The sequence below is a fragment of the Centruroides vittatus genome, unplaced genomic scaffold (assembly GCF_030686945.1).
Source record: "Centruroides vittatus isolate TY-2023 unplaced genomic scaffold, ASM3068694v2 contig_801, whole genome shotgun sequence".
NCBI classification, from domain to species: Eukaryota; Metazoa; Arthropoda; class Arachnida; order Scorpiones; family Buthidae; genus Centruroides; species Centruroides vittatus.
The window spans coordinates 359,200-372,560 of record NW_027122519.1 but is presented as its reverse complement, the minus strand read 5'-3'; the positions used below and the strand labels follow the sequence as shown (position 1 = coordinate 372,560).

The window sequence follows — 13,361 nt, the reverse complement described above, 5'->3', positions numbered from 1 at the left end:
CGGTCAACAGGGACCGCATAAAAAATGTTTCACATAGAAAATAACTCAAAACCGTACGAAATAGAATTTATTGACAACAGATGTCAGCACTTGACTGCATCGTCTGGTCTATCGTCTGTTTTACATATTTTTGTCCAGGTGGTGTTTTGTTGACTTAAAAAGTAAATTATTTCATTTTTTGCATATTCATGCAATAATATTACTATAATAAGTGCATTTATGCTATAATAAGTTTATTTAGCTATAATAAGTCAACGTGAGACATGACAAATCGCACAAGACTAGTCGCCAACTATACCGCACAAATAAAAAATCACATTAAAAAAATCGCACAAAAAAAGACCGCATAAAAACAAGTTAGACTGTACATTTTAATTGTTATATATTTTTGTTATCAGCTCTTTGTTTTTTGTTCCTTTCTGTTGTTTTATTTTATTCTATTTATTATTGTTATTTATTTATTTATTTATACCATGTGTTGTGGCGCAGCTTGGCCTGTGTGGCCCTTGTGCCAAAAAACCTTTACTAACCAACCAACCTAGCAATAACTTTTCAATCATATTCAGGTACAGAACATTAACAATTATTTGAAATTTATCTAGTTTAATTGGTTTCTTGTTTAAATATGAAATTTAAATTGTATTATAATATGCATTCTTGATGTCTTTTGTCTGAGAGATTTCTTGGATATTTTTCAACATTCCAATGTTACTTATCAATAAGTTTTCTGCATGATGCATCTTTAAGACTCTTAGCAAAAAATAGTTTTTTTCCCCCCACTTCTATCTATTCCCAATCTTCTCAGTTCAGTTTCTCTTCCTAGTTCTCTGACATTATCATTTATAACTTATTATCCATCCATCTGTTTTAAGGGGATCTACTTGGTCTGATGTGTTTCATTTCTTTTATGCAAGTTTTTTTAGCTTTCTTGTTTTTCATGAGATTTAACACACAGACTCTGTTGGTCTTTAACTTGTTTAGATGAAATATATAATACAGATGGTTTGTCACCATTGCCACACCATTCATCGCACCATTGCCGGTGTAAACACCTGTGGTTTTGACTCAATGGTAAACGCTGCAATGGACGTCTTGCGGACTGCACCATTTGGCAATATGTGAAAGCAGCAAAGATGTTAAGAGGGTATAGTTCCTTGTTTGTTCTAATTATCCATTTATTAATTGTAAAATGTTTGGCCTTTTTAAAGATTTAACTTAAATAAATGATTTTGCAAAATATTTTATTTTCATCTGTACTATAGCTATATAATGTAGTCAAAAATATTTATTAATGGTGCATACACACTACACTATATGGTTTATTTGCAATGACTGCTGATTGTTGTTTTGAACTGTCAATGTAAGAACACCTGTATTTTAGACAAGTAAACAAGTTCATTGTAGAATTGAGGAAATACAGTAATGATAGGATTATAAAATCCATTTTAAAATTTAAGTTTATCTTTAGAAATAATTTTTGGATATATTTTGCTTTAATTTTTGTTTTAATAAACCTAGAAAGTTAAAATCAAAATTTAACATTTGTAATTGCATGCATGGAAAACTAGAACTTCTTAAACTAAGTTTCACAAACATTTGCCAATGGACGTTCCAATGTTATTCAACCTGAATAACACCATTTAAAATGGCCAAAAACATTTGTTCTCCTATCTTATGGATTAAAACTGCTAGAAAAATAAGTGTGAAAGGGTTTTGTGAAACTTTGAACATTTATATTTGATTCAAACTTTCTAATAAATTTAGATATTTAAATAATAATAATATATTTTTTTTAATCCAGTTTTATATATTCTATAATTTAAAAAATATATCTTTTTTACAGAATAGCCAATTGTTAGTATTACAATTACTATGGAAGAGCATTTACTTCCAAAAGAACAGCAAGAACATCAATGGGGTGAGAGTTCTGCATTCATCAAAGTCCATCCAGAGGTATATATTTTTAAGAATAAAATTATAATTTAAGAAATTATCATATATACAGTAAATTCTCATTAGTGTCAACTCCCATGAGCTCCCTGTAAGAGTTGACATTAACTAATAATACTATAACCATAAATACTAACGTCTACAAAAAACCAAACAACGGTGCGTTATCTCATAAAAAATGCTTGTCACTAACGTTTTAAAGAAGCTTTACTTGGAGATTGCTAGGAAGAGGCAAGTCAGCATCACCTATAGAAGATGCCCTAATATATATCTGCTGCTTTGTAATGCGAAGGATACTCCCAACCAAGACAAGCTATCTGAAGTGTATTCCATCTCGCTAAAAGATCACAGATGTGAAGAAGATTTATTATACATCGGCTCCACAAAATGATCATTGGGAGCGAGAATTAAAGAACATAAAGTGGACATCTGCCACAAGAGATTTACAATCGCTTTAGCACGTTATGCCACAGATCCGGATATACAGCCAATTTCTTTGACGAGGCCAAGAACATCCACACCACACCCTTTACACACCATTTGCGATGGGATGAGGCAATTTATATATACAAAACCGCCCTAGATTATAAATGTACTAACAGTAAAGAGGAGTTATCATTATTTGTAGCGTGACAAACGCTTATATACGATGGATGATAATACAGAAAAGTTTCTACTTCCGAGGAAGGCGCATGCGCATCGATGATGACATCCACACGAGTTTTCTTTCAAATCTTTTTTCAGAGCTCTTTCAAAAAGTGTTCCATCGAACGTTTCTTGCAATTTGTCCATTTCTCACCTGAAGAAGAACTTTATGTTCGAAAACATTAGTGACAAATGTTTTTTATGAGCTATAATGCACCGTTTTTTTTTTGGTTTTTTGTGGACATTAGTATTTATTTATTGTGGTGTGCAGTTGATGTTTTAATACTAACCATATGAATATTATGCAGTTTTAGCCACAAAGAAAGTTACACTCCAAATAAATGTTGCCAACTTGTGGAAATTTTTGAATTAAACAAGAAAAAGGAAAATTTTACTTTAATTTATCTTTTATTACCATGAAGAAATAGAAATATTAGAAATGTGAATCATGTTAATACTTTTTTAATCCAGAGGATGAAACTATACATTCTCAGCACATGTTGCCTTAGTTAGCAAATGCCATTTTGTAAATTGGAGGGAAATTGTTATTTAATAAATTGCAATTCTATTCCAGTTCTTTAATACTAATTTTAGATTAAATGATTTTGATCTGATTCTTCAATTAAATTAAAAACATTGTTATTAAATGTGAGCTCTTCAAAAAGATGTAATTTTGATGATAAATTTTTAAAGTAAGTCTTTTGATACAGAAATCTGTAATTTACAGATCTTTATATAAAAAACTTATTTTAAAAATTCAACTTTTAGTAGTTTTATATTTCTCCACTTCAAAATATTGATATGAAATGGAGAAATATAAAAACTATTAGAAGGTGAATTTGTTAAAAGATTAAACTTTTTGAAGAGATATGGAACAAAGTAAGAAATACAAAGGATTTTGATAACAAACAAGTGTTTCCAAACATAAATAAATTAGCTGATTTAATTTTAGTGCTTTTACATTCAAATGCCAAAGTTGAAAGGATTTTTTTTATTTTTAAGGATTGTAAGTGATGTAAAATTTGAGAAATTACACAAAACTTTCAGTAAATGAGGTACTAATTGCAAATGAATTGGATTGATGGGATAAGACAATGTAAACTTGTGGGCAATCTTCCAAGGAGCAAATACTGCATGAAAATTTTCTATGGGAACTGGCCCCTCTGTTTAAGATGTTAAATGCGTGAAGGGATTTACTTCCAGAAAATTTTTTGGTCCATCCTGTTGGGCAGGTGCAAATTAGGGGTCATATTCCAGTTTTTGGTAGTTTTATCCACTTGGCCATTGGAGAGTCCTAAAATAACAATCAACTAGGTCAGCAGTTTACAACCTTTTTTGACTTGCATACTTTCTGACAGCCTATTTTTCTAAATTTTATTTTTCATTTCCATTGAGTTTTATTTTGTATATTTTAAAGATATAATTAAAAGTAGTTTTATATACTTATTAAAATATTTATATTGTAACTTCTTTGAATGAATATCTTTAAATAATAGTATAAGTGTGCTATATTATTATCATCATCTCACAAAACTTTTCAAATTATGATGTGAAATGTTTCAATAACTATGCACATGTAACCATTCATGGTGTGATAATGAAACATTGAAAAAAACGGAAAAAACAAACGTTTTTGAACTCCTTCTGGGCTCTGCATCAGGTTCTCAACCGTTCCTAGATGGATATTCGATTAACGAATGCCATTTAAATAACAGTTCGATCATAAGTTTGAAACGATTTACAAAAAACTAGGTTGCGCATGCACAACAAGTCGGCCTGTCTGGTTAGTACAAGTGGCTAGAGCATGCTGTGAGTCAACTCTTGCCAAGCCAATGACAAAACCATCTCTTTAAAATTTATGCACATGGTTGTGATGGAGGGTTTAAAGATGTGCATAGCCTCTAACCATTTGAGGTGTTCATTGGGAGGTGCAGTGAGTAAGAGATTGGCCTGGGTAAAGTTGGCTACTATGTCTGGATCTGTTACATAAGTAGCGAGGGCAGTGGAGGTTCTCCCGTGACGAATATCTGCCTGATGTTCTTGTATTCTGACGCCCATGGGCCATTTAGTAGAGCCTCCTGAAAGCAATTCGTACCTGGCGTTTCCTGGCAACCTTGGCGCATACAGATCTTAGGAACAGATTAAAGGTGATGGGGATGCGTTCTATGTGTTCTGGTTGGTTATCAATTGGCTGGTCTATCTCCTGTGCATTTTTCAAATGTATACATTGATAACATTGTATCAGCTTATGTATATCTTTGTGATAACCATGTTCTGCAGCTATGCGTTCTATAGACGCTAGTTCAGTATCGCAAGCTTGGGTGTTAGAAAAATGTGTAAAGGCTCTTCTGATTAAGGCTTTAAAGGCTGCAGTCTTGTATGAAACTGGATCACAGGATCCTACCAGAATGTATGACGACATAGATGCTGACTTATGATACACCAAAGTGTGGATGCTTGAGCTTTCCACTCTGATATTTATATCTAGGAAGTGGACTTCAGTAAGGTCGGATTGTTCTATTTCCAGTGTCAACCCATAGGGATTATTGTTAAAAGAATTGACCAAGGCTGTTACATCTGGTACAGTTTTCCAAAAAATAATATCATCATCAATATACCTCCTATATAATCGGATGCTGGTGAGGAATTGAGGGAGAGCCTTGTTCTCTAACTGTCGCACAACCATTTCACACAGGTCCCCTGAAACCAGGCTGCCCACGGGGACCTTCCTACCTTGTGTATAGATATCATCATTAAAGTGTCATGAAATGTGACACTTACGAAAGGGGCTTACAGGAATACTTATCACTTACCCACTTTGATAGAGTAGAAGAGGGTTTTATTGATAAGCTACATTCCAGAGTGAAGTGTTTCGCCCGTACCAATCTTGCTAAACACTTAGCACTTGATAACTTAGCCGTTGACTCCCCTGACATCCCTAAATTTTTTGCCTTTGCAAAGACACACAAACTGGACCAACAGCTCCGCCCAGTCGTAGTAAGCTAGAGAAAGCTGTGCACACTTTTCTCACTCCTCATTTGGAGGGATACTCTTACACCATCGCTAACCCAGTGGAGCTTATAACACAATTGAAAGATTAAAAGAAGTCACCTCCCCTCGTTACATCATGGTGTTGGACTTTAAGTCCCTCTACCCCTTTATTGAACTCCCTCCTGCTTTCTGTGCACTCAGGGACATCTTATTTTGTATTGTTGAGGATCACTCATTACACAACAAAGTGCTAGAAATGGCACACTTAATTTACTATAATTTGGTGTTCCAATTTAATGGCGATATCTACACACAAGGTAGGGAGGTCCCCATGGGCAGCCTGGTTTCAGGGGACCTGTGTGAAATGATTGTGCGACAGTTAGAGAACAAGGTCCTCCCTCAATTCCTCACCAGCATCCGATTATATAGAGGTATATTGATGATGATATTATTTTTTGGAAAACTGTACTGGATGTAACAGCCTTAGTCGATTCTTTTAACAATAAACCCTATGGGTTGACACTGGAAATAGAACAATCCGACCCTACCGAAGTTCACTTCCTAGATATAAATATTAGAGTGGAAAGCTCAGGCATCGGAAACTGGAAATTTGAAAATTAGAATAAAACCAGAAAATATTTATAGAACACCTGAAGAAGACCCTAAAAAGTGGGTCAAAAACATTAGTGATGCATTCTGATTACCTGCAAAGCTACAAGGTTAGTGAGATGTATTTAAATTATGATATAAAAAATAATATAATAAAATGTTTGTAGGTACAATAAAAATTAAAAATATTAAAATGAAATTTTAAAAAATTTGAGATTTCAATCCAGAACACCACAGAATATGCATTTGGAGGCCAGAACACAACCACTACATCACCCACTCTTATGAATATGTTTTCACTAGAGCTTATAAATCCAACAGCTTAAAATTGGTTCTTTTCCTTTTCAAAAATGCTTGATTCCAAGCATTTTTGAAAAGGAAAGGAACTAATTTTAGTTTACATAAAACTAAATCTATACATAAATATATGTTTAGTTTTATGTAAACTTTTGTTTTAAACATGAGATGTCTAAAAGTCAGGTAGTCATTTGGAACACTTTCCTTCTAAGTTCAGTTTTGTTTTTGAAGTCAAAACTATTTATTTGGAACTTAAATGTGTTTAAACCAGGGGTGTCCAAACTGCGGCCCAACGTAAGTTGCAATGCGGCCCAATGAACGTGTAAACAAAACTGACAAGTTTATTTTATTTATTTATTTATTTATTTATTTATTTCAACAGCATCGACTACAAAAAAGAAGTTTCACAAAGCCGTAAAACTTTATATATATATACTGTTGAGATGGCTATTTTTGGGCTACTTTTTAGAAAATTTTGCTACTTTTTTTTTGCTCTTTAGCTAACTCCGGCCCATAAATCCATGATTTCGTCCAATGTGGCCCAGAGAATCTGAAAGGTTGGACACCCCTGGTTTAAACCATCTAGGAAACCCTGGATGGTTCAATTACAGATCACTCTCAAATAATAAATTGTTATAAATATTTAGTAATAATAATAAATAATAATTTGTATCATTTCTAAAGTTATCTCTCAGAGAGAACATATTGGCACAAATTGCTTCTTGACTATTCTGTTGTACTCTCTGCATGGGCTTCTTCACTTTTCTAAAAAATTCATAGTTGCAGGAGCTCAAGTCTGGGATATAGGGTGTGCATTTCAAGGTTTTCCCGTTTCCATAGGTAAAAATGTTCGTGTACAACAACCAACAGATGATATTGCGCATTATCATGCTATTGATGGGTTTTTTTAAAATGAACTTTGGTTGTTTTTGGTGGATTGCCGGGTATCGATTTTTACCCAGAAAAATACTTTTTTTTTGTTTTATCTGCAACAGCATGAAACAAAATTAAATCTTCATAGTTGTAAGCAATAATCATGACTAACATCTGCAGGATCTTGTTTGAATTTTCTTGTTCTCGGAGATCATTAATGCCTTTACTTTGATAACTTGCTTTAGTTCAGGTTGATAAACTTGTGCTCATATTTCATCTACAGTTAGGATGCACCTGAGGAAAGTATCTCATTTCCATTTATATTATTCAAGATGCACTGTTGCAGTTATATAGCATTGCCACTAATGCAATCCAACAACACAACAAATCCAACAAATGGAATCTATTTTGATGCAACTTTCCATATATATATATATATATATATATATATATACACTATCCCTTAAAGCATTTTCATGAGTTTTAATCTCAAGATTAATTATTCTTTAATCTACAGAATTACCCTCAATGCATTGTACAAGTGTAAATCTTAGGGATAAACTTCTGGCTAAGATAACTAGCTGATTTTAGGTGGTTAAAATTTATTCTGTACCTTAGTAAAGAAACAAGATGGCTAATCAGCTCTGATTCCAATGTGTAATTTGTATTTAGACTATTTAAATAAATTATATTTTAATAATGGTAGAATATTTTTAAAAAGTTTGTCTTAAATTTTATATAGTAAATTTCAAGAATCTGTTTAGATTTAAAATGCCACAGTTTTATATTAATTATCAAAATTAAGCAAATCTTATTTTATATTGCATAATCATTTTTACTATATAAAGCTGAAAAAATGGGCAGTCTCTTTCTGTCATGGTGTGCCAAAAATGGTCTACTAGGGGCAGCCCTAGCTATTATTTAAATTAACAATATAAATTATTTTATATTTACAGTATAATATTCAGTATATTATTATTTTTATTTGTAATTTAGTATGCCCCAACGACTGCATCATGCCTTTCAACTTGTTTGATTGTAAAATGCATACATTAAAATATTGTAGATAATATCTACCAAAGGTAATATATATTTTTGTATACACTCCAATTTGGCCTGCACTTTTGGTTACTCATTTTTGCTTCTCTATCTTGTTTATCTATGCTTTTGGTAACACAATTATACAGTAAGAATTATTTTTAGTTGTCTGTTTGCCAAGTGCAATGTGCAATGACTGTAGTTTATTCTTTAGATTTGTGATAATGTTTAATTATTATATATAGTTATTAGTATGGACAATTATTCTGTAGTTTAAATGATAACTCATCCAATCAATCCTTATTATAGTTTTCATACTTATATTAAAAATAATTATCGTTGAAAACAACTAGCTGTGGAAATCTGTGCTTTTAGAAGAACTCTTCTCACATGTCCATCTTTGATCAACATTCAGTAAAGGTTTGATTACTTGCATATTGATCTGATTGATACATTAGTAGATGACTTGTGTTCAATAAAAATATTAACTTATACTGAATTAGAAAGAATTATAAAAATTAGCACCTTTTAAACACTCCTTTAAAAGGTGGTAATTTTTATATTAGTAGATGACCATCTGCAGGCATGTATTTTTGTTTACCCTTGTGAAATGCATCAGCCCACTTGGCTGCAGTTCTATAGAGGAAAGCTTTATTCCTATAGGCTTCCTTTACTTTGGCATAAATCGTTACTGACTACTAATCAAGCATGACCTGAATTTGTATAAATGTTCCTGTGTTGTAAGCATAGTTTTGGAAGTTGCACCATTATGTCAACTTCAGTGGTTTCTATTGAGTGCTATAATTACCTAATCAAATATCTATTAAGAGGTAAACACATACTAAGAAATATAATCTCTGTCTAATTTTTGATTTCTTCAGTAGGGTACTGAGATCAGACCTTTACTATTAATTTTGGATATTCCTCGTATTAATATTTGAAATACTATGTATTTGTTGTAAGTTGAGCATTTGAAAATAGTAAATTTTTTATTGTAGAAATATTTGAAACTACTGCATGGATATTTGAAATACATTAAAATTAAATGACAAAAATAATATAGCCTTTACTTTACTCCAACAATAAATATTTCTATAGAATTAATGTTTTCAATCTATTTCACAATTCTTCTTCATGCTTAAAAAAAGAATATAACATATGTGCAAGCAAAATAAATGCAAGTAAGCATTATTTAAATAACTTTGGATTAGACCTACATTAAAATATTTGTCAAGATAAAAAAATATTTGAAGTACATAAAAGTTCTCAGAATGATTCAAAAATATGTATGATAAATACAAATTAGTTTCAAAATTAATGTATTTTCAACAATTAGAACAATACAAAAACTTGATTATCTGAAAGCTTTTGGGAAATGCATTTAAATGCAAGCTTTTTTATGCATTTTTGTTATGTGACTACTATAAAAAATTTAATGGTATAAAAAGAATGATTTTAACTTTTAATAAAGAGTAGCAAAGAGTATAATTAGTAATAAAGAGAAAAACATAAAAAATTAAGAGATAAAATTACTTATTATGATAACCAAACTTATTTAATTTTTAAGTGTTTTTGGCTTAAGAAGAGCCAAAAACAAAATGTTAAATATAATATAGTTATAAAGTATTATATAAAATAGTTATACAAGGAGATGAAACAAAAGTAGAACTCGCAAAGAGTTTAATGTTGCTATGAGTCAGACTTGGTGATAAGCTGGTGGTAAAACAAGCAATTTTGATTTGCAACACCAGTAGAATTGCAGAGTTTGAGTCATGTTGTCATCAAACTTCTTGCATTACTACTAATGAGTTCATATCTATTACATTTTTCTTCTAAGCAAACAGTGTTAATGCTATATATATATTAGAGAGTGATTAATTAATGTAGTGGTTTATTTAACATTCAAAATAAAATAAAATATCATTTTTTTTCTGTAGGAGCCAGAAGAAGTTCTTGTTAGCAGTCCTTCTCCTTCATTAACTGCAATTTTAGAGACTGCATTTAATACTGCTGCTTCTCAATCTTCTTCCAGTCTTCATAATGGTAATTTTACTTTTTTATTTTATTTTTTTAAAATATATTTTTATAAAATGAAGTCGTTTATAGCAAATACAGTCAAACCTGTTTTTATGCGCTCTTTTTATGTGCGATTTTTATTTGTGCGATTTTTTTAATGCGAATTTTTAATTTGTGCGGTATAGTTGGCGACTAGTCTCGTGCGATTCGTCATGTCTTACGTTCACTTATTATAGCTAAATAAACTTATTATAGCACAAATGCACTTATTATAGTAATATTATTGCATGAATATGCGAAAAATGAAATAATTTACTTTTTAAGTCAACAAAACACCACCTGGACAAAAATATGTAAAACAGACGATAGACCAGACGATGCAGTCAAGTGCTGACATCTGTTGTCAATAAATTCTATTTCGTACGGTTTTGAGTTATTTTCTATGTGAGACTTTTTTTATGCGGTCCCTGTTGACCGCATAAAAAAAAATATTTTTTAATTGTGTCGCGAAAACTATTATTTACAGCCATTTGTGAAGTTTCGTGAGATTTTTTTTATGCGTTTTTTTTAATGCGGTCCCTATTCCCCGCATAAAATCAGGTTTGACTGTACTTTTACGAACTGTTTATGCATTAACACATCCGCTATGAACCTTTTAAGTTTGTAACAAATATTTTTATTTCAAATGAATGTTATGATGTCACTTAAGCTGCAACTGATAATAATTGTATTCAAAATTTTTTAAAATTGTAATTTAAATCTAAAAATTAAATTAAATTAAACAGCCTGATGATGGTTGGTAAAGGGAGCTGAAAATGTTTTCTTAAAATAACAATCTTTTTTACTGGTTTTAAAGGTTTGTTGTGGATATGTTTTAGAGAAAAATTTATATATTATAATCTTTTAATATATTTAATGTTTTATTAGAGTTCTTTTTAAAATTTTAAAGATATTTCAATTAAGTATTAAACTATTAATAATTTAATATTAGTAGAAAAGATTGAATTGAGAAAGTTGCATTGAAGAAATTAAAAATAAACATTAAATGAAAAACATTTCACATTGTAGAAATGTAAGAATCTATCAGTTTCTGCTAATACATATTTATTATTATGTTTTGTTTTTATTTGAAATGTAATTTAAATTTTGGTAATATATTTCAAAAAAGGAAATTTTTCCAAATTTGTACAGAGCATGCTACTTAAAGTCAATTTGAAAGTCAGTGTGAGTTATATGTTGATTTGAAATTGCAATTACATGTCTATCCACCATCTTTTCTTTGTCTAAACTTACTAACAAGGGGAACCTGGGAGATTGTCATTACCAATTTCGACAAAATTTTGTAGATGTGTAGTATTTACTCATACTTAAACACTGCCAAATCCGCAGATCCCACTATTCAAGCATTCTTGAGAAAATCATGATTAAAGTTTTTAGAACTATTAATGCCTATGTGGAAGTGCCATTTATGTGTTCTTGGTCTGGCATGATTAGTTAAGACATTGCATGAAGAGCATTAATATGCAAGTTCGAATCTCATACAAGAAATTTTTCTTTTACATTTATAATTTATTCTTATTGTTATTAAATTTGTTGTGTACAATTTTTATGCCATTTTTAATTATTGCATTTTAAATTTATTATTCTTTATAAAATATCAGGGAATTCAAAAATTATTTTTCAATAATTTAAAGTTTTTGACTCAAAAAATATACATGCAATAAATACCTAAAATTACTGTTTCACAAGAATATGACAACATTTCGAGTGATACTTATCATAAAATAATTAAAACATAATGGTTTGGTGATGCACAAATAATCATTGCTATTTCATTTGCAGAATCTTTACATTTTGTTTTAATTAGCAGAGGGTAGAAGACAAACTTCAATAATGTTTTTGAAAATATTTCTTTTGCATGTTATTTGAGATGCAAACAAAGTATATTTTAATGTCATAAAAAACTGGTGCACCCAACTGGTTGAGAATAAGTGAGTGTATTTTTATAGCATCTTCATAATTTGCTATTTCTCTATTGATTTTAAGGAAATAGTGTACTATTGCTCATTGATTCCATAGGACTATTCATATCTCATAAACCAAATACTGTATAAGCAAAAACATTTTCTATAAAAAATTTGTCTGGCATGTTTAATGATTTCATTTATACTGTCCATTATTGGGATCACTGACGAATGAAAAGAGAGAATTCTAGCTGTCAACTTTGGTTGCTTCCCTTTCTACATCAAAGGGAACCTGATGAACTCTAGCAATGCCTTTACCTCTCCAGTAAAACTGAACTGTCCAGACAGAAAGCATAATCTTTGTCTAGTTTTCTTTCGTGATTAGATTAGGCCCATCTACCTTCTAATATATTATACACAGTAAATAATATATATTTTTTTTTTTTGCTGGAAAGAGAACTGATGGTGTTGAGTTGCATATTATAATATCTTCCTATCCTTACATATGAAATGTAATATAAATGTATCGATGTGTATAAGAACCTACATTACGTTAAACAATACAAAATATGATTGTAATGTTATATGTATTTTCTAAATATGGAGTGATCAAAATAAAAAAAATAAATTTTTGATGACTTTAGAAACTATATAAGGGATTCAAACTTGCATATTAATGCTCTTCGTGCAATGCCTTAACTATCATGCCATGCCATGAACGTGTGAATGGCACTTCTGTATAGATATTAATAGTTCTAGAAAAACTTCAATTGTGATTTTCTCGAGAATGCCTGAATAGTGGGTCTTGTGGCTTTGGTAGAGTTTAAGTGCAACTAATACTACACATCACAAAATTTCATTGAGTTCAGTGATGACAAGAGTTCCCCTTGTAAGAGTGTCTTTAAAGAAATCATTAAAATTTTTAATATTCATCTGCTATCATGATTTTTCTGAAAACACTAAACTAACCAGAAAACT

The 13,361-nt window shown here is 30.6% G+C and overlaps 1 protein-coding gene across 2 annotated transcripts in view; it reads left to right on the top strand.

The window, feature by feature from the left end:
* The window catches only part of LOC136982051 (E3 ubiquitin-protein ligase Arkadia), an 83,386-nt gene that overhangs the window by 24,900 nt on the left and 45,125 nt on the right, over window positions 1-13,361 (top strand). For both annotated transcript variants that reach the window (XM_067278484.1, XM_067278483.1), the window contains exons 2-3: window positions 1,844-1,953; window positions 10,341-10,446. In XM_067278484.1, coding sequence (XP_067134585.1) covers window positions 1,873-1,953; window positions 10,341-10,446 — 187 coding nt within the window. In that variant the 5' untranslated portion in view covers window positions 1,844-1,872. The remainder of the gene's footprint in view (window positions 1-1,843; window positions 1,954-10,340; window positions 10,447-13,361) is intronic.